We start from the raw sequence: 21089 nt of genomic DNA, 5'->3' as shown, positions 1-21089 counted from the left end.
AAAACTTGCATGTTCCATCAACTGTCTGCTATATCATCTCTTCTTTGCTCTTACATCGATTTCCCCAGTGATCCATCAACAAAATTACCACATCACTTTCTTTTTAGAGATCAGGAATACTTGCCAATGGAAGCAAAGGTGCTGCAGATGTTATTTGCCCCAAGACACATGAACATAAGTGGAAATGATACATCAGCTATCTTGGGAGAAGCAAGAGAAAAAAGCAAAAAGAAAGGTTTTATTTATGGCTGAACTTAAAACAGAAAGAAAAACAAAGCATAGCTCCTAGGTAGCCTATGGGAGACAAAACAGTAATAAAGCTAAAACCATAAAGGGGCAATTGACCGCCAAACTAACCAACAAATTATGAAGAGAGATGATTATGGGAGTTAATCGCCACAAGGCATCTAAAATATCCTTTATAGAATTGCCTAATAAGACTATCCATCTATCAATGATAGCAACCATCCTTTTTTTTAAACAAAAAGCAATTCTAAGTCTCAGGTCCACATCCAAAATTCACTCATTGCATTAAGCCATAGCTTGCTTAACTGAAATTTGTAGAATAAACATCTAGATTTTATTACACCGGCAGAAATTAACAATTGGGGCAATTTCAAAAACAGATCCAAGAACTAGGGATAAGGTTTACTGGAAAAAAATAGAAAGCTGCTGTAACAGTTGTTGATTCAAAAATAACTATGTTTTTTTTTAAAAAAATATTTCATTTTCACATTCTAATATTTCTTTTCTTCTTCATTTCTTTCCTGGATTACCTGTTCTTTTCTTTAGAATGAATTCACTTGTTTGCACCTGTTCTTGGTTTTGTAATTTTCAGGCTTGCTTAACCTTTTTTTCCTTATTGAAACCTTTTATATAAACCATAATTAGATAAGTTTACATCATATTTATGATGTTAAAAAACAAAATAGCTAAACTCAGCAAATTTAAAATCAAGCAAACCACTTTACAGCTTACCACTAGGTGTGAACCCAATATATATTTGCTAGCCAGCGATACTTCAACCAGATACTTGCACACTGCAGCTGTGATGCTGACTGTGAAGAAGAGTCAATTCTTACATAAGATTTATCCTTTTGCCCCACTAAGCCCATATAAAATATGCAACTCTAAGCTAACCTTGAAATACTTCAGATTTAAGGAATACTTTCAAGACAAGAAAGAAATACATAGCCATTATCAACACAATACATACTGGGAGAATATGTCGCTGCAGTTCACACTGAATACCAAATAAATAAATGCCCCCAAGTGGAATTAGATTTTTATTTTGAATGCTTTCACCAAAACGCTGAAACCACAATGATTAATTAAATAAAAAATTCCCTTTTCAACAATCTCAGCAGGATAAAACAAGGTACTGTCCAAGGCCCCAAGAAAAGATAACCAAACTAGTTAACCAATAACTTCCATTCCACCATCAACCTCAGCTTCAACCTGTATACAGAACAAGTTTGATGTTACAGTAAAATTACACAATAAACGTATAAAGACCATGTTATGGAGCAAAATAACAGATTTTCATGCATACCTCCATGCTTCCAATTTCCATCCAGAACACATCACCAAATTTAACATTTATTGCCAGGCTCCACAATACAACCAAGTTGTTCTCACCCAGTTTGCAGAGATGTTTACCTAACAGAATTAAATCTGACATTCAAGAGACTGAATGATCCACTCAACAAGATCAACACACAAATCAACAGAGCCAGATAAATTTCTAGGACACAAAGACAGAGCACAAAAACAGAATAACAAAACACCACTTGATTGTCAGCTTATAGCTCAAGGCATCAAAATACACCATTAAAAAGCCATACTGGACAATGACATCACACTTTCTCAGGTATTGGCTATAGTCCCATACTTACATAAAACAACCACTCAACCCAAAGCAGATTGTCACAAAAACATGAAACAACAGAACAATTATGCCAACATGGGAACCCATATCTTGCAATAAATCCAGATTTGCCCCAACATTTATACCAATATCACAATCATTGGCCCAAACAACCTTATACCCAAAGTTAGTGATGCCTTCACATGCTCTTCCTCAATCTAATGTGATATATGGCATCATTTGCCAGCAATACTGCTCTGGATTTTATACTAGATAAAGAAACCAGAGGAATAGAAATAGACACAAATTTGTGTCTCAGGACTTCAAACAGTAATAGCAGAGTACTTTAGGGCATTTAAATACAGATCTATTTAAATGGTAACTATTTCAGAATAATCTAACTACACCAGCATTGTAGAGTCAAATTGGAAATCACATATCAAAGAGTTTCAAACTATCTCAGAAAGCCTTAACAAACACAATGGAATTTTAACATACTGCAATTGTCTATTGATATTGATAGTGTATTTCCCCAATTACCCCCTCTCCCCAAGCATGCCAATTAAAAATCTTATATATGTTTAGCTATTCCATGCATATAATAAAATGAATTGCAGTTCACAAATATTATATTTTATGTATTACTTTGAAAAAATGTTATGAGACTTATCCTGATATTTGGCTAGCATAGAATTACCATCTTTCTATAATGAAAAGAAAAAGTAAATAGTTTTCCTGAAAATTGGAACTTAATTATTGCTTGAACATTATAGACAATTAAGCCAAATTTCATTGGTTTCAGAAGTTTTCAGCATGTTTGACACAAAGCAATTCATACTGATTCCAACTGCATTGCAATTTTATATTGATCAGAGGCCTATTGAAAAATAATATGTAACTATAGAAACATAGCTACAATACAAAGTTAAGCATACTTCCATCATCTTAAATATGCTTAATTTTATGCTGGATAGTAGCCAAATAACATTTTGAGAGAAAGGGGTGGCTATACAGTTTAAATTTAGACTTCATATTAAGTGAGATCTGGTGCTAAGAACATAATAAATATAATAAAATTGCTGCAGAGTTAAGTTGATACATACTTTTATCCTATAGTATTTATAAAGATTTTATTCTTTTATTTAGGCACAGTATTTATATTAAAACTGTGAACAAGGGACTCTATTATTAATGGGACTTCCTCTTTTCAGATCCAGCAGAATGTCCTAGCAGGAAATGTCATCTGGGAGGATTAGGAAGTGGGCCTTTTCTATAATAGCACCTTCCCCAGAAGAATCTACCCTCTTGGCTCCCAAATACTATGCTGACATTGCATAAAGTTTGAACATCACCACTATTTTCCCCAAACATGGGATCTGGGTTGTTAATGGAATCCTCAAAATGTATATGTCATCTGCTAAATATTTACATTGACCTCTGCTGCTACTATGCATACTAGATAGTACTTTATAATATAAAGTTATTTTTTTTAACCACTTTTTTTATTTTTTTATCACTACCAGTTCGCCCGAACTGGTATGAATCCGTAGGATTTCACCACTGCTTTATACCTAAAAGGACAGTTGGATTATTTTTTTCCAAAGAATTTTCACATGGTAAAAAATTTCACTTGGCATCGCAGTCAAGGGTACAGAGCATCATATTGGCAGAAAATTAGATTATATGTATATGATGCTTTATATCCTTGATTGCCAGAATACCAATGGAAAAAGCAAAAGGAGATACATTCATCCTCTTCTAAAAGAAATCATTTCTGAAACTGCTGGAAATATAGTTGTATGCAAGGATATACAAGTAGAATGGACGTTGGTCTTACCTGATACGTCCCTTCTCGACATGAGGAAAAACGTCAGTCAGGATGGGGTTAGCGTCCCGTCTAGCCAATGACCGAGCACTTTCCAAAGTTAAAAACTCCGCCCTCCGAAGGAGCCCCAGTTCTTCGTTGAGGCGAAGCGATGGACTCGTGCTCCGTGTCCTCCTGAAACAAGAAAGAATTAATATCACCCCTCCCCCACCACCGGAACGAACCAAAGGGTGGGGCTGACTGACGTTTTTCCTCATGTCGAGAAGGGACGTATCAGGTAAGACCAACGTCCATTCTCCCTCTCAGAGGAAAAACGTCAGTCAGGATGGGGACATACCAAAGCCAGATGTCACCAGGGAGGGAAGAAAAATGGTCCGGTGGTGCTCAAGGGAGATGAACCGACTGTAGAACCCTTCTGCCGAATGCAGCGTCAGCGGAAGCGAAGGAATCCACTCTGTAATGTCTGACGAAGGGACTGATGGTCGTCCATGTGGCTGCACGGCAAACTTCTTCGAGGGAAGCCTGAGTAGACCAGGCGGCCGATGTTGAGGCGCTCCTCGTTGAATGAGCTGTGATGGGATGCGGCAGAGGAGCATTCGATTGCCGGTAAGCTAATGCGATAGCGGCTCTGATCCAACGACCCAAAGTCACACTAGATACCCGTACTCCCAGGGATGAGGGGTGAAAGGCAACAGAGCTTCCGTCTTCCGGTGTAAGGACGTCCGGGTGATATAAATCTTCAATGCCCGGCGGACGTCCAGCGTGTGCCAAGCCCGTTCCAGTTGATGTGAAGGGCGAGGACAAAAGTCTGGGAGAACGAGCTCCTGTGCCCTGTGAAAGGCCGAGTTTACTTTGGGCACGAAGGCGGGGTCCAGCCGGAGAACCACCCTATTGGCATGGAAAATACAAAGGTCCGACCGGACAGATAATGCTGCTAGTTCTGAAATTCTGCGGGAAGAAGTGATAGCCACCAAGAATGCCACTTTCAGCGAAAGGAAACGCAGAGAGACGGATCGAAGAGGCTCGAAGGGAGGTGACATGAGCGCTTTTAGGACTTTATTCAAGTTCCACGTTGGAAACCGATGAACGGTTGGAGGGCGTAGATTTGTAGCTCCCCGTAAGAATGTTGAGATGATTGGATGACGAGAAATGGAGTCCTTCGAACCACAGGACAAAACGGAAGCAATGGCGGCCAGTTGTCGACGTAGTGTGTTGGGTCGAAGTCCTTTGCGAAGGCCCGATTGAAGGAACATCAGCACGTGAATAATGAAAGCCGAAGTAGGTGAAATAGGAACTGATGAACACCATGAAACAAAAGCCCGCCAAGTGGCCTCATAAATTCTGACGGTAGAAGGTCTGCGGGCGGCTTGGATCGTGGACACAACATCCGACGGGATTCTGGCGCCCGTCAGGAGGAGCCGCTCAACCGCCAAACGGTCAAGCGAAGTTTGGATGAATCAGAGACCCCTGTGACAAGTTGACCTTGGAGGCAGGGATTTGCCAAGGAGGAGCTACTGAAAGGCTCATCAAGTCCGCGAACCACGGGCGCATCTGCCAAAACGGGGCCACCAGGAGAAGCTGCGCCTGTTCGGAAAGCAACCTCCGGATGACCCTGGGAATCAATGGGAGAGGGGGAAAGGCGTACAAAAGCCCCGAGGGCCAAGGGCTGCGAAGGGCATCCGTGGCTTCCGCCTGGAGGTCTAGGAACCTGGAAAAATAACGGGAAAGACGATGGTTCAAATGAGAGGCGAATAAATCTACAACTGGACATCCAAATCTAGAGACGATATCTCGGAAGAGCTCCTGCGAGATGGACCATTCGCCGTGATCCACCTGCGAACGACTGAGGAAATCAGCCTGGATGTTGTCAGATCCAGAAATGTAATCCGCCCGGATGGAAGCAAGATGGTCTTCGGCCCATAAGCCCAATAAACGGGCCTCGTTCATCAGAGAATGAGATCTGGTACCCCCCAACCTATTAACATGAGCCTTGGCTGTAGTGTTATCGGTTAGGACTAAAACATGTCTACCGTCCACCAAATCGCTGAACCGAAGCAAGGCGAGTCGAATTGCCCGTAGTTCCAACAGGTTAATACTGAGAAGAGATTCCTGAGGGGTCCACTGACCTTGAGCCATGTGATGTTGTAGATGTGCACCCCAGCCAGAGACTAGCATCCGTAGTCAACTGAATCCTCTCTGGTTCCCTGAAGGTAGAACCCCGAGATAAAGCGGGAGAAATCCACCAGAGCAGAGAGTGAAGGACCGGTTGGGGAATCCGGATACGCCGGGAAGAGGCCGCAAGGTTGTCACGTTGAAAGGGTAGAAGAAGCCATTGGAGCTCTCTACTATGCAAACGGGACCACGGGGTAATACCGAAAGAGGAGACCATCATTCCCAAAAGACGGGAAAGGACGAGGGCAGAAGCTGAGCCAGACCGCAGACATTTCCGCGCTAAGGAGCGCAGATTAGACTGGCGTTCCGGCGAGAGGCAAACCGTGGAGGAGACAGTATCAATAGAGGCCCCTAAATGAAGGATACAGGTAGAAGGGGACAGATGGCTCTTGGACCAATTTATAGAAAAACCATGAGACTGGAGAGAAGAGATAACAAAGGACAAATCCTGCTGAGCTGCCTGAAGTGAAGGAGACATAACTAATATGTCATCCAAATAAAACTGAAGGCGGATAGGGTGTGATCTGATGAAACCAATTAACGATGCCATAATCTTAGTAAATACCCTGGGCACCGAAGAAAGCCCAAAGGGTAAAGCCTTGTATTGGTAATGGGAACCCCTGAAAGCAAAACGGAGGAACTGGCGGTGAGCCGGTAAAATCGGAACATGAAGGTAAGCATCTGTTAGGTCAATAGAAGAAAGAAAATCGGAAGGACGAATGGACTCAAGGATAGACGAAAGGGAATGCATCTTGAACCGGCGGTATTTAACGTGCCGGTTTAAAGCCTTTAGGTCTAAAATAGGGCGCCAACCACCCGAAGCCTTCTGTACAACAAAAAGACGGGAGTAGAACCCATGGCCCTGTTCAGAAGGGGGGACTTTTTCAATGGCGGAAATTAGTAAAAGATGCTCAATAGCGGCCGAAACAATTCCTGATCTGACTCGGTCCCGAGACACAGGGCAAGGAATAAAACGGGAGGGGGGAAGGGAAGAAAATTCCAAAGCCAAACCAAAGGAAACAGTGTTAAGAACCCAGGAATCGCTTATGGAGGAGGCCCACTGCTCGCGATAAAAAGAAAGGCGACCTTCAATGGGGTAAGGGAAATGCACCTCACCTACCCCTGCGAGACCACCGACCTCCCCTGCCTCCTCGGAAGGGTCTACGAAACCTGGAACCCTGTCTGACCTGGGAATCCCGTGGAGGTCTGGAAGGAAAGGAGCGTTGTCCTCGAGGTTGAAAGGAAGGGGAAGCAGAAGTCCGAAAGGGCTGGTATCTTGAAGAAGAGAAACGGGAGTCAGAGCGCCGAGAAGCAGGGGGAAGAATCTTCCGTCGATCCCTGGTTTCGACAAGCAAGGGTTCCAAAGCCGAACCAAAGAGGGAGCCGCTAGAATAAGGAGCTGAAGCGAGTTGCCATTTACTTCGTATATCGGCTTGCCAATTTCTAAGCCACAAAAGGCGGCGAGATGTCACGTTAGAGCCCAAAGCTCTGGCCGAAAAGCGAGTGGAATTCAAAGTAGCATCAGCCGAATACTCCAAGGCTGCCGCAATCTTATTTAGATCCTGATGGGACCGAACGTCAGAAAGCGGAAGTCTGGCCTGTAGTTGCTTGAGCCACAGCAAAGCTGCTCTGTTAAAGAAAGAGGCAGAAGTCGATGCCCGGATAGACCAGGCAGTAGCCTGGTGACCTTTTAAGAGAGTTTTTTCCGCCCTTTTGTCCTCAGGTCTAAGAGAATCCTCAGGGGGTCCCGCAGGATGAGAAGAATCAGTTAATGCCACAATAGGAGAGTCGACTTTAGGGGCCTGTAATAAATCAGCTAACGGGGGGGCAGAGTTGTATAGACGCTTGTCCAATCCGTTAGGACTAGGCCCAGCCCCTGGCAAGGCCCATTGACGATGGAGAACATCAGTAAATAACTTAGGAGCCGGAATGGTGTCAGGCTCGGCGGAAGGTTCCGCAAACATGGCCTCTGCAGGGTCAGAAGTAGACGAAGATGGAGCCGTTGTCGGAGGCGAACCCAAACGGGTAACGGCAATGGCCTTAAACAATAAAGATCGGAAGAGGTGTGGCTTGAAGAGGCCAACAAAGGCCGGCTGGTCGGGTACCAGGCCTTCATCGTCCGACCAGGCTTGATCCGGGTACTCCTCCCCATCAGACACTGAGGCTTGATCGAGGGAAACCCGGGGAGCAGAAATATCGTGATCAGGTAAGGAACCACCCCGTGACTCGATGGGAGAATAAGGATCCGCTCTTAAGTTGGTAGCAGCAGGAGCCTGGTGAAGACAATCCGCTATGGACTGCCGTATGGCTCTGGATATGAAGGCCTCCAAGGAATCAGCCATAGGAGTAGACAAAGTTGGAGGTGGAGGTGGAGTAGGAGGTAAGGCCAAAGGCTGGTTAGAGGCCGGGAGAGTTTGAAATAGTCTCTGAGGCTCCGAAGGGGACACCGTATGATGGCTCTCAGTAACATCAGGGGAGAGATCTCGCACCGAACGAGGGGAGCGAGACCCTGCTGGTGGCTGAGACGAGAGGCAGTTAGACATTTGAGCCTGTGACTGTGCCCGGGAAAAGGCCTTTTCTATGGCCTTATGCCGGCGCTGTTCCTCTCGGGAAGAACCCGATTTAGAGGATTGGGCCTTAGCAGATGGAGCTTTATCCCTTTTGGAACGGGATTTCTTGGCCGGAGGAGGCAGCAAGGAAGAAGTCCCCTCGAGGGGATCGCTAGGGTGGCGCCTACGCGAAGAAGCAGGACCCTCGGAATTCCGCATGGACGAAGCCATCCTGGGTAATTAGGCAGAATTTGGCAGGAAAGGCTATCCGCTGAGTCGCAGGGCTTAATAAGGAGACCAGCAGGCAAGAAAAACGGCAGTTGAATCCCTGTCCTGTCAATCACTCTTTCGCGCCAAAACTGAGGAGGACAAACTGGCGCGCTGTAAAGCTGTTGGCTGCAAGGCTTCAAACGGCTGGTAAGGCGAGCGTCGCTCGAGCCTTATCTTTCCGATCGCCCTTTTCCTCAGATCGCCCCCCGTGTGCCGATCAGCTGGGATGGGGGGGGGCGCTCTCCTCCGTCACTGGCAGGCCTCGAGATGTCAAATGGCCTGTAAGGCGAGCGTCCGCTCAAGCCTTATCGCTCCGATCGCCCCCGCGCCTATCAGATGGAAAGAGGTGGGGGGGGTCTCTCCTGAAACGCTAGCTGGCTTTAAGGTTTCAAAAAGCCTGTAAGGCGAGCGTCCGCTCCAGCCTTATCTTTCCGATCACCCCCCAAGCGCCGATCAGATGGAAGGGAGGGGGGGAGAGCTCTCTTCAGTCGCTAGCCTAGAGGCCTTAAACGCGACTCAGGTTAGGCGGGAAAGCCGTTAGCGCTGTCAATTTGCTGCTAGGCAACGGCCGTCTCAATGCAGCAATAACTATCAGGAAAGAAACTCGCCCTGCAGCAAGGCACAAAGCCTGCAGGAGCGAGAAGTACTTGCCAGTCAAATAGAATATCGTAATCACAATAGGAGGCAGTCAAAAACGAAGGAAAATCTCAGTCAAGGAGGACACGTCCTGTCTTAGCGAAGACCGAGACGAAGAACTGAGGCTCCTTCGGAGGGCGGAGTTTTTAACTTTGGAAAGTGCTCGGTCATTGGCTAGACGGGACGCTAACCCCATCCTGACTGACGTTTTTCCTCTGAGAGGGAGAATTGCTGGACTAAGACAACTGCTACTCAGTTTTAAGCTCACCCCCAGCCATGGAAGGTTGCAGAATTATTTTAGTAAAATCAACACATGGTTGTTATTGTACACATGGAAAAGGGAGTATCATATACATTACCTTCATCTTTAAGAATCCAGAATAAAAGAATATATTATATAAAGGCAATAGTTTCCCTGTCCAGTCGTGTCTGACTTTCTTAGTTGAGGGAGCCGGCGTTGTCCAAAGACCCTTCTGTGGTCATGTGGCCAGCATGACTAAATGACAAAGATGCACGGAACACTGTTACCTTCCCACCAAAGTGGTAATTATTTATCTACTCACATTTGCATGCTTTTTAACTGCTAAATAGGCAGGAGCATGTAATGGGAGCTCACCCTGTCATGCAGCACTCGGATCTTGAACCCTAGCTGTCAGCTTTCCAGCTACGTTTAGCATCTTTAACCACTGAGTCATGCCTCCCCCCCATATATTATGTGCTATAATAATATAAAAACATGTACAGACACCCCACATGGGTTTTATTTAACATTTTTAATAATGTTCATTAAAATGCCTTTCTCTTTCATGTGAGCCCTGGGTATATTTAAATGCAATATTGTATACGAAATAAGTTAGCAACAAAAAGAAAGGTGAACAAATATCAGCCAGATTATATTTACCAATTTCTTTAGCTACTAAGATAAAAGTAGCACAAACAAGGGTTTAAATGTGTGGTTAAGAAGTAAAAAATCCTTTCCCTTGTTTTACTACACTAAACCATTAATCTCAGTCTTCTGTAGGTTCAATGTCTTTTATATGTTCTGTGTCTTCCACATTACTCGTTAAATCTTATAAATTAATTTTAAATCCATTTTCAGATCAGTCTCAAGTCCACTAAAACTTGTTCCTCATCTTTTAAACACAGTCTCTTTACAGAGAAAGGCCATTTTAAATTAATGTCTGGGAACATTGTTCAAAAATATCCTTCAATATACTGAATGTTAAAATATTTTGCTCCATTCTATTTGTATGTCAAATGTAAGCGTTCATGTTATTTAACAATAATTTTTAGTTACTTCTAGTTCCCTGAAGTGTACAACCTACAAATCCCATGCTTTCAGGCTTTTGTTACAGAATTCAAAACAAAAGTATTTTCCCATGGAAAGATTCTTATAATTAATTCCAAAATCTTATTTCAAATACATCTGGAAACTTAGTCTATATGTAACTTTTTAAAATCAAATTAAAATTTGATTTTAATTTGATGTAAAATTTGTAAAATTTGATTGTGATTAAAGGGTTTTAATTACCCTTTTGCAGTTTATTCCAGAAAAATTAGATTTAAAATCTATTTCACTAAAGATTGAAGGAAACCCACCCAATGCTATAAAATTTGTTGATCCAAAGGTTCCTACTAGCTGAAACACAAATAACAAGCGATTTCTGAAAGTGATTAGGAGAGAAGATATGTGAACCGAAAACCCTTTTGTAGGTGCCAATCATGATTTGAGCAAGAGGCCACTTCCTCATCTCCCAAAGCTTTAAACCCGCCATAAACTGAATGATGTCTTAATAATTAAAAGGGAATTACAAATAACAAATCAACAAATCAACCTGGATAATCTTCCTTTCCAAAAAAGCTTCTTAAAACTTTGAAGAATTTTGTGAGAAGGGACAAAGAAAAAATGAGAAGAAATCAAGTTTTGGGATATTATTTGAAGGTACTAAATATCAAGACTGATAAAAATAGAAGGAAAGAATACGGAGTTGGTTCACTGAATCAAGGTTAAAACAGGTATGTTGTTAAGCTGGTAAACTAAATAAACTTTTACTAATCAGGACTGAAATGATAAAGTTTTTAAAGATTTGTTATAGATAGGAGATGGAATATGGGAAGAAAAGATCGTTGTATTTTAAGAGATGATAAGTTATTAAAATTGTTTATTTTTATGATTATATAAGTATATGTGGGAAATATATATTATATATACACCCACATATACTTATGTATATAGTTTTCTTTTTCTTTCATTTCTTTTCTATTTTCTTTTCTGCACTTTTTATTTTTTATTTTTGTTTAGTTTGTATTAGTTTATCATTTGAGTTTTAATTTTTAATAAAATTACTATTTAAAAAGGTCTTTCATGGCTTTATACATGACTTTCATTTTAAAAAGCATAAAATATAAGCAAGCATAGTTTTCGTATTCACATATACTACATCGAGGGTAACATTGTTTTTGATGTATTTAATAGATTGCTTCACTCTTATCATTTTAAAATAAAACCGATGACCAAGAGTTTTAGAGTTACCATACTTTGCACAGCATGAAATGGGTTCCATGAACTAGATAGGGGATAGCAGTATTTTCCTTATTCCGTAATATAAATAAACAAATGGGGAGGGGGAACAAACAAATATCAGCAGAACTGATGCAGACAAGATGGAGGAAGATAGTTTCTCACTGCAAAATTTTAAAACTGGGCTTGCTGGTATCTGAAATGCAGAGCTTTTTTTCTAGATTAGTGGTTTCTGCAGAATTTTTTAAAAAGAAAATTTCCGATCCCTCCTTCAGAAATAAAAACTACGTGTCTCAATATGGAATGCACACTAATCCTTTTGAAATTTTATCCCTTCCCTCTATTTATCCCTTCCTATATAGTGGCAATGCTTTAGACATTCCCCTGAAATATATCAAATTGCTGGAATTGGTACAACCGATGTTTTCTTTCTTCCTCTTTCAGCATATTATCAATCTGGCATGAATGCACAAAGTTTCTCTTCTCCCAGGATTACAGAGCAATAAATGCATCCAATATGGCGGCTTGCAGTTTGTAGGTACATTTCAGACTTAAAATATATTCCAATAAATAGTCTGGGAATTGTTGGCTTACTTCATTCGGTTGCCAGTGGCAATTTTAAACAAACTGGTTGGAGAAGTCTGGGAGTTAAAAGTTCACACATCTTAAAAGTTCCAAAGATTGAGAAATGCTGATTTAAAGATAGTGGCGTTTTAACTGGTAAGACCAGGGAAAGCCAAGTTCACGTATACCCCAAACTATGCAAACTCAGCAAAATCTACTGAATAGATTATCTTTATAATAATAAAGGCAGGAGGCAATGTTATTTATATATGCTACTTTTAGCACTTGGAAGAAATGCACAATATTGATCTAAAATATGATTAAATAAAATATAATACTCAAAAAGGATTTATAGGAATGTATCTTATACCACTGATGTTTAAGACATACTAACCTTTATTGTGCAGTTGTAGGATCCACAACTTCTTTCTTACTAATATCTGGAACTCACAGATATTATTCAAAGCAAAATGTACATGCTTGATAAATGATAATGAGACATTTCAGTTTATCAGCCTAACTTTATCACACCTAACTTTTCATAGTATCTCTTTGACCATATTCTATTGACTGTATAGGCTTTTTCAAGAAAACTGTTTAATAACAATTGTCACAAAGAACCAAATATTATCTCCATCACTCCAATTCTGCTGTCACCTATAAAAAGAATTATGCCAAAACATTCCAACAATCAGGTTATTATTACAAATGTTCCATTAAGAACAGTTGTGTCAAAGTTCATGACAAAGAATGGCAGCTATTATTATCTCACCTGGAGCTCATCAGTCTTTGCTATTTCATCTTCCATTTAATGCATTTCAGTCCAAAGAATGGAATGTCAGAACTACCCTATGCCTTGACATGAAAGAAACAAACACAAAGTTTTCAGAAAAGATATTCGGGCTTGTTTTCTTGTAATGCAATGTCCCCTCTTGCAATGAGAAATTGCAATTGCAATTTGCAAACAAGCACTGACCCTGACACTAAAGGAGGTTAAATCAACACATCAAAATATAGAATTTGGCATGTCAGAATCCAGAAGCAGATGCAGTTTGCCCCATGATCCCTAAGGAATTAAACTGGCCCAACCACCTGCAAAACCAGGAAAAGTTCCAAAGCTTTTGAAGGCCAATCAAGTCTCCGTAACTAATGGCCAAAGAGGGAGCAATGGTAGATTTTCAAATACATTTCTAGGTCCAGTAACAAAAAATGAGATGCTATTTTTTTCACCTCATATGCTCTATAGTCACAATCTCGCACTGGAAATCTGTAATTAAGGCAGGAAATCAGGGGTTTTAAGATACCACCATTGGACTTAGGGAGCTCAGAAGTGGATTCAGTGTTTAGTATCTGGATTGTAAAGGAGGACAGAAAAAATTCTTTTCTGTCCACTAAAATGAAATGTGTTCATATGATCTGTCTGCTACCTTCTCTTACTACCGATTTGTTTCCTTCAAACACAATTTGGTTTATCAGCATTGATATAATAACATAACTTTGTTATTATTCATTTTCTAGATTTGTATCTACTAAAATAAAAACATATGCAGTGATTCATAGCATAATTCATTCCTAAAAATCGGTAATACAAAAACAACTAGAACATTAACTGGAGCTAAACAAAACCCCATTGTCATGGCTTCCACCTGGCCAGCCAGACTCTAGAAGGACGTATATGTTGTGGACTTACCGTCTCTAAGGTATTGTAACTCTTCAAGAGATAATACTGGAGCTGTCACAGCTTCAATATACAAATATTTTGCTATTTAGAAAATGCCTAACAACAGAAGAAAGAGTTTCATTGCTGTTTCTCCTATTCTTTGTAACCAAACTAGGTGTCAGAATACCTACATTGTCACAGGTAACTAGACTGCTGGTTATTTAAAATGATATCACCTAAGTTCAGTGAAAGTTTGGGTATTAAATAGGATTTATGCATCTTATTACATTTTTCAGGTTTACTGACTTCAATTTCATAAACTTTTTATTTTTTCTATTCCTCCTTACCACACAGAAAATAATCTATCAAATAATCCACCTCATAATATTAGGACTGATTCATTTTCCCCAACATATGGCACACCTCTGAAACAGCATATATTAGTAACAAAAATAAAAGCAGAAAGCTAAGGATTAAAACAAAGAAGAAGGTTGTATTTTCCAAACACAAGAACAAATTTCATGGTTTATAAAGTTTGTTTAAAAATAACCAAATTAATATATAGTTCTAATGTCTCAAAAAGTTCTTTATTACATACAGACTCACTCTCTCTCTCTCACACACACACACAGAAACACACATACCACACACACACTGAAAAATTCAGGACATTGAATAATTTATTTTCTTTACTTCAGAAGTTTTGATAGAACAGAGTGTGATCAAAGAGGTTAACCTTTTATATATGTTTTAATCTTCAAATGATTTAGAAAATAGAATAGCATGTTGAGTCCATAGCGATCTAACTTATGGAAGGATAATTAATTCAACCCCAATGTATATCAGGTGTGGGCGACAAGCTGATCAATCAATTCCTGCCTTAATCAATGGATCAACACTTGTTTGATCCAAAAAAAGCTGACCTTGTACTTGCAAGGGGAAAAAGAATATACCTATTGGTTTCTTCTTCTCTTCATATGCTCTTTAATGTTCTCTGTCTTAAATTTCACTTTTGTGTTCCTTCCTTTGCTTCTAGTTTGCCTTTCATAGTTTTTTTTTAATCTCCAGTTTGATGTTCCCCATTTTCCCACACCTATGAACTTATTTTTCAGAGTTTCAGAACTTTACATTTGCAGCTTACTATGAAAACATTACATGAAAATTGGCTAGAATTCATAACCAATATTAAAACAATGACTAAAATGTAATTTATTCTACCCACAATGAAAAGCCTAAGGCATCTTAGTGATGTATTATATATTCCTTTTATCAATGTGGTCCTTCCTCCACTCAGGTTGTCTCATTTCCATTTCCTTGCCCTTTCAGCTAGTCTTTTCCTCTTTGCTAGAGGAATACCTTAATTTTAATCAAGACTTGTAAGAGCACAACAACCAATAGCAAATTCTATTTTTAGAAAATCAGCTTCAGATAGATTTAAATATTACAGAAAATTTCAAAATATCAGCAAAATGCAATAAGAAAAAAATATGAGGGGGGAGGGAGTTTTTCCCCAGAAAAAGGATCCCCTTTTCTCCTGTATAAAAGTTACCATCTTTGATATCAAATTCATTTCTCTTACTCCCAAATACTTGCTCAAGGGAACAGAGTCCTCCCCTGAAGAATCCAGGCCCCAGAATAATTTATCTTATTTACTTTGGAAGTTATGACAGAACAGAGTGTGCGATCAAAGAAGATAAGCTTTGTTTATTGATTTATTGTAATGTTTTGGAAAATAAAAACAGAACCGTGCTGAGTCCCTGAGCTCCAGTTTATGGATGGATGGATTAGTTCACAGCTAGGCTGTGTCTCCACCTGATTTACATCTTGAAGGCCAGGCCTGAAGGGACCCATTGTTTCTACCACGCTGCCCTTCTGCACCTACAGTTAGAAGAATGGCTACCGATGCACGGTCCCCAGGGACAATTTACTCGGAAGGCAGCCGGTGAGATGGCCATCTCCGGGGTTGCCGAAAGGAAAAATCGGGGCTGCGTGTGAAATGGCTGCGAACCAACTCTGAACAGAAGGACGCTCGTCAAAATACCGAACGCGCACGGAGAGAGGAAGGAAAGCGAGCAATCAGAATGGCATAAGTGGGAAGGAGAAGGAAAGCAGCGATGCCCTAAAATAAAACAAGGGAGCGCCAGCAGCGTGGAGGGAAGGGCGGGGGGTGGGGGACAGAATTGCCCATTCTGATCGGTGCTCCCGGGGAAGAAGGAAAGATGGGGCAGGTGAAGGGGGTCTACCTCCTTCTTCTTTTGGCTTCCCCCGAACTGGAAACAAAGGAGGAAGAGGAGGCAGCTCCCCGCAGACAGGTGCAGCCTTAAGAGCCGTAGTGATGCCATGGCTTCCCAACAGCGCCCTTCAATACCTCCCGTCTACCTGCTAGCGGCCGTTATCCACGCCACTTTCCCGGCCCGAATTGGGCCGGGCAGTGGCCAATCCAAAAGCAAGCTCCTGGGCAAAGCGTTCTGGGAAATGTAGTCTCCTCTCGTTCTCCCTAAAGCACGCCTTTCTTTCTCCCTTCAAGAGAGAAGAGCTTCTTATTTGCTTATCTGTATTACGAGAGGATGCGGGAATAGCAACCGTCGTTTTAAGTCCGGAATTGGAAGCGTTTCTCAGTTCGGAATTTGGTGCAGCTGTTTTGTTTCCACGGGAAGAAAATGGATTGGCCTGAACAGAATTTACTGAGGATACGACCTAAATAAATTAGACTATAGCTCATGGGTTTAGGCTAAAATAAGTAAAAGGGATAATAATAAGAGGGCGATAAATTGACTTGAACAAGGATTAGGAAAACTTGTGTTTCCATGGTTTTAAAATCTGGAGAGAGATTCCACGCTGTTGACTTCTTCTCTGACTCCTGAATATTATGATGGAGATAAAATACGAGACTGGTTAGTACAGACAAGAAATATTGCAAAGTTCCATATGTAGTCACCAGGGAACCCACATAGATCGAACACAAATATGAAATCGCCCAGTTTAATCTTACAAGATCCATTTACATAATGCCAGCATAGTGCATTGTCCAGATACTACAATGACAGATGCATGTTTGAAAACCAGGTATCCAGTTTTTTCTGCAGTTCATAGCTTTGGAGGAAAATGCCCAGTGATTACAATGGAGGGATGAGCCTCAAATAGAGTACAATAGCTAAAAGAAGCTGGACTGCATCATCAACAATATTGTCAAGAAAATTTTGTAGAACATATCCATGACAAAACTTGCATCAGAAAAAAAGATCAAACACTGCTGTAAAGCGGATGCAATTAAATACTTTTAACTTCTCTATTCAATTTTTCAATTTTTAATTTTTAGCACTTTTAACTTTTTATTATACGTTGCTCACAGTCACTTCATCAGTAAGATAGAAATTTAATAAAGACATGCACACTTTCTAATTTGACAAATGACTACATGACTCCAAAAGGAAACAAATACAGAAACAAAATGCATGCAAGATAACCATCAAGTTTAACTTTGTTGTAGCAAAGGATTTTATTAAGACTTAGGGGAGAACTGCTCTTTCTGCTCAGCACATTACCAAGGTGGCCCATTCCCCACTTCCTGAGGGCAGGAACAAAGGACAGCAATTCCTCCTATTTCCAGCCCATTGCAAATACATTCTATACACAATCTTTAATTCATCTTCAATTCAAAACTGTTTTACGACTCAAGCTCTCATAAGCCTTTCAGAGCAGATGGTTTCCGGTATTTTCATGTATTCTAGTAGCATCTTCAGTTTTGGCACAGCATCTTCCCTCCAGTAGCTGGTGGTGGTCTATGCCTACATTTCATCTGCTGGGATATTATTACTGATCAGGAGTTGCTTTTTTAAACAAAAATAAATCTTGCAGTTGATCCACCAAGGGCCCCATTAAGTGAGTGAGCTATCTTCAGCTCCAGAAGCTTGTGTTGAATTCTTTGTTCATATCATCAGGTAGGCACCCTTTCATTTTCTGTCCAGGTTGGATGAAACATGTTGTTCTTGCTTTCCCACCTCCTGCCCACAGTTCTACAAGGATTTCCTTCCTCTTCCTACTTGTTTTATGGGACTGAATTGTTAGTTTGTCCCTGCTCAAAGTTTTCGTGGTCTTACAGGAATGGAAGAAACAACAGAACTTGGCATGAGAGCAATGATGGTACCATAATAGAAAAAAAAATGATAGGTGTTAATGTCAAAGAAAATAATGTAGGAACTGGTGTTGAAAACATCCATGCATGCAAACACCTGGGAGACAAAGGAAACAGAAGGACTAATGAAGAGAGAACAGTTCCAAAAATGAGAAGGAACCACCAGTAGACTGATCCAGCCAGGAACCAATCAGTGAGGCCTCTCTCCCCCATATGGATAGGAAGGACAAGAAGCAAAGTATAATAAGGTGGTTATAATCTAGGCTGAACATTAGCCTACCCCAGGGGTGTCACACTCATGGTGACATGTTGTCGTCATGTGATGTATTACAACTTTTTTCCCCTTCCCCTTTTTCCCCTTTGCTAAACTGGGATGGGCGTGGCCAGTGTGTGACAGATCCAGGGCACGGGCCCCAAGTTTGACACTCCTGGCCATTGTCGATCAACAAATTTCAGTTCTGAAATTTCTGAAGTTGTAACTGGAAGCAACATGGGAAACAAAGAGTTGCTCTAAGAAATTGTCCTTAATCTACTAGGCCAGTAATGGCTAACCTTTTTGCCGTCAAATGCCAAAAGCGGGGGGAGCGCGGGGAGTTCACCCACATGCGTGCCCACACCCGTAATTCAATGCGCCCCACACATGTGCGCACATCTCCCTCCCGCTTTTAACATGTGATGGCCCAGTGGGCTCAGTGGGCCCATTTTTCACTCTCTCCAAGCTCCAGAGGCCTTCTAGGAGCCTGGGGAGGGCGAAAACGGCCTTCCCCACCAATTCCGGAGGCCCTCCGGAAGCGGGAAGCAGCCCATTTCCCAACTTCCAGTGGAACCGGAAGGCCCAAAAATCTGCTGGAGCTGAGCTACACAATGCTCACGTGCCCACTGATATGGGTCTATGTGCCACCTGTGGCACTCATGCCATAGGTTCGCCATCATGGTACTAAGCAATTGAGAACAAGCATGTTTGAAAATGATTCTATCCAGAATCATCTATAAGAGCATATAGAGCCATATCTCAACCCAAGCAAGTCTTGCAATAGGACGACCTTCCACAAAATATGTACTTAAATAGGAAATGTTTAAATGAGGCCCAAACAGCCTCAGGCAGTGCAACAAAATGGAACCAATCACTCCTGCTGTACTAGCTGGCTGGGGCTAGAAATAGCTGGGGAATGGGGAAGGGAAGCGAATCACAGTCTACATAATAACAGTCCAATCACAGCACTTAGAATAATCCAAACATTGAGAAAACACTGCTGAATATCTGTTGGAAGCCGATGTATTCTCTCTGTGCATATTCTCTTTCTGAGAATCTAATCTCAGAAATGAATAGTAAAGCAGGTTATAGAACAATAAAGGAAATTTATTATATGTGTAGGCAAAGCCTTGCACTGATAGTTATGTCCTGTCAGGAAGTAATCCTTTCAACCCGGAAGTGCCCTGGTTCTTCTGACACAAGTGCAAGTCGGGAATCAAAAAGTGCTTTATTTATTTTATTTATCAAATTTATTTACCATCCATATCACAGTTCAAAGCAACTCTGAGTAGATTACAAGATAAAACCCATAAATACTTTACAATTATAAATATAAAACTGATAAAAATTACAAAAATTAAAATAAGCTTAAAAACAAGGATTTGGAGGGAAAAGATGGTGGTACCATCTCTACTACTGCACCAGGGTGCCCTTCTCTGTTACTACACCAACCATCTCCAGCCAATAGCTTTGTCTTCAGGACCCTGTGGTAGCCCAGTTTAAAGTTTTTCCTGATGGCTAAAAGACAAGAAGTAGATCTTGCCTCCTGTGGCAAGATGTTCCAAGGACAGGAGCCATGGCAGAAAAAGTTCTTCTCCTGGATCCCACCAGCCAAAATTCCTTGGTTGATAGGATCTGTAGTAGGCCCCTTCTGACAATGCAATTGAGGGAAGGGGCAATCCCATTGGAGAAAGATGATTCCACAGATATCCTGGACCCAAGCCATAAAGGACTTTAAAGTTACCTAGTAACCAACATCTTGAATTAAACCCAGAAGCAAATCGGCAGCCAGTGCAGCTCACATAACAGTGGTGTTATATATGCCACCTAGGTGCCTCCAAAACTGTCCATGCTGCTGCATTCTGAACCAATTGAAGCTTTAAAATATTCTTCAAGGGTAGCCCATGTAGAGCACAGGACAGTAATCCAAGCAGAAGATGACCAGGGCATGAGTGACTGAGCACAGGGCCTCACAATCCAGAAAAGTCCTACAGTATGTGCCTGAGAAGAAAGGCAGAAGGAAGTGACTCAAATAAGCAATCTCTTAGAGCAAAATAGGAGGCAAAGTGATAAGCAAAAAGAGGAAGAGAATAAATCCTTAACTGTCAATCTACATCTTATATGTCCCTCTTCGTCAAGAGGTCCTGAAGCTTTGAAGAGTTTATTTCATTGAATTTGGACTGCCAGCAAAAATGGCCCTATAGTCTGAGGATGATATATGCTCTTAACAAAGTTTATGGAATACCATCACTTGTATCCCACAGAACAATGCTGTTCAAAGCATTTTCTTCACGATTAAAATATTCACACTGGCTTTGCTGAGACTGGAATGCTCCAAGACTTAATGCTTAAGTCTACAGACTTCAGATTATTGCTCTTCTAAGTAGCTAAAAATTAGATTTCATCAGCTATAACCAAATCTGCAAATACTGCTTAAGGACTTAATAAGTTTCTGCAAAGTCTTCCAATATCAGCAGCCTTGCTAGGGCCTGGATTATGCTACCTGATAAATCTCCCATGGTAGGTTTCAGTTTAAATTAATAAGAGGTAAAAAGTTTAAAAACCATTATTGTTTCAAACCCCCCCCCCACTTTTAATGCAATCTGTTATTTCAGAAATTATAAGTGCAGTAGCAGT

The 21089-nt window shown here is 41.1% G+C and overlaps 1 protein-coding gene across 4 annotated transcripts in view; it reads right to left on the bottom strand.

Moving 5' to 3' along the window:
• TUSC3 (tumor suppressor candidate 3) overlaps positions 1-16497 on the bottom strand; it is a 139607-nt gene extending 123110 nt beyond the window's left edge. For 2 of the 4 annotated variants that reach the window (XM_034401328.3, XM_087874623.1), the window contains exon 1: positions 16308-16497. In XM_034401328.3, the coding sequence (XP_034257219.1) occupies positions 16308-16406 (99 nt within the window). In that variant the 5' untranslated portion in view covers positions 16407-16497. Of the gene's footprint in view, positions 1-13176; positions 13260-16307 lie in introns of all 4 variants that reach the window. The other 2 variants (XM_087874622.1, XM_087874624.1) reach the window with 2 other exon arrangements.
• Positions 16498-21089: the final 4592 nt, after the last annotated feature.

Source organism: Pantherophis guttatus, chromosome 8, assembly GCF_059756535.1.
Source record: "Pantherophis guttatus breed Tessera chromosome 8, ASM5975653v1, whole genome shotgun sequence".
Lineage (NCBI taxonomy): Eukaryota > Metazoa > Chordata > Lepidosauria > Squamata > Colubridae > Pantherophis > Pantherophis guttatus.
The sequence above is the reverse complement of the archived record's forward strand: the minus strand, read 5'-3'. Positions and strand labels throughout refer to the sequence as shown.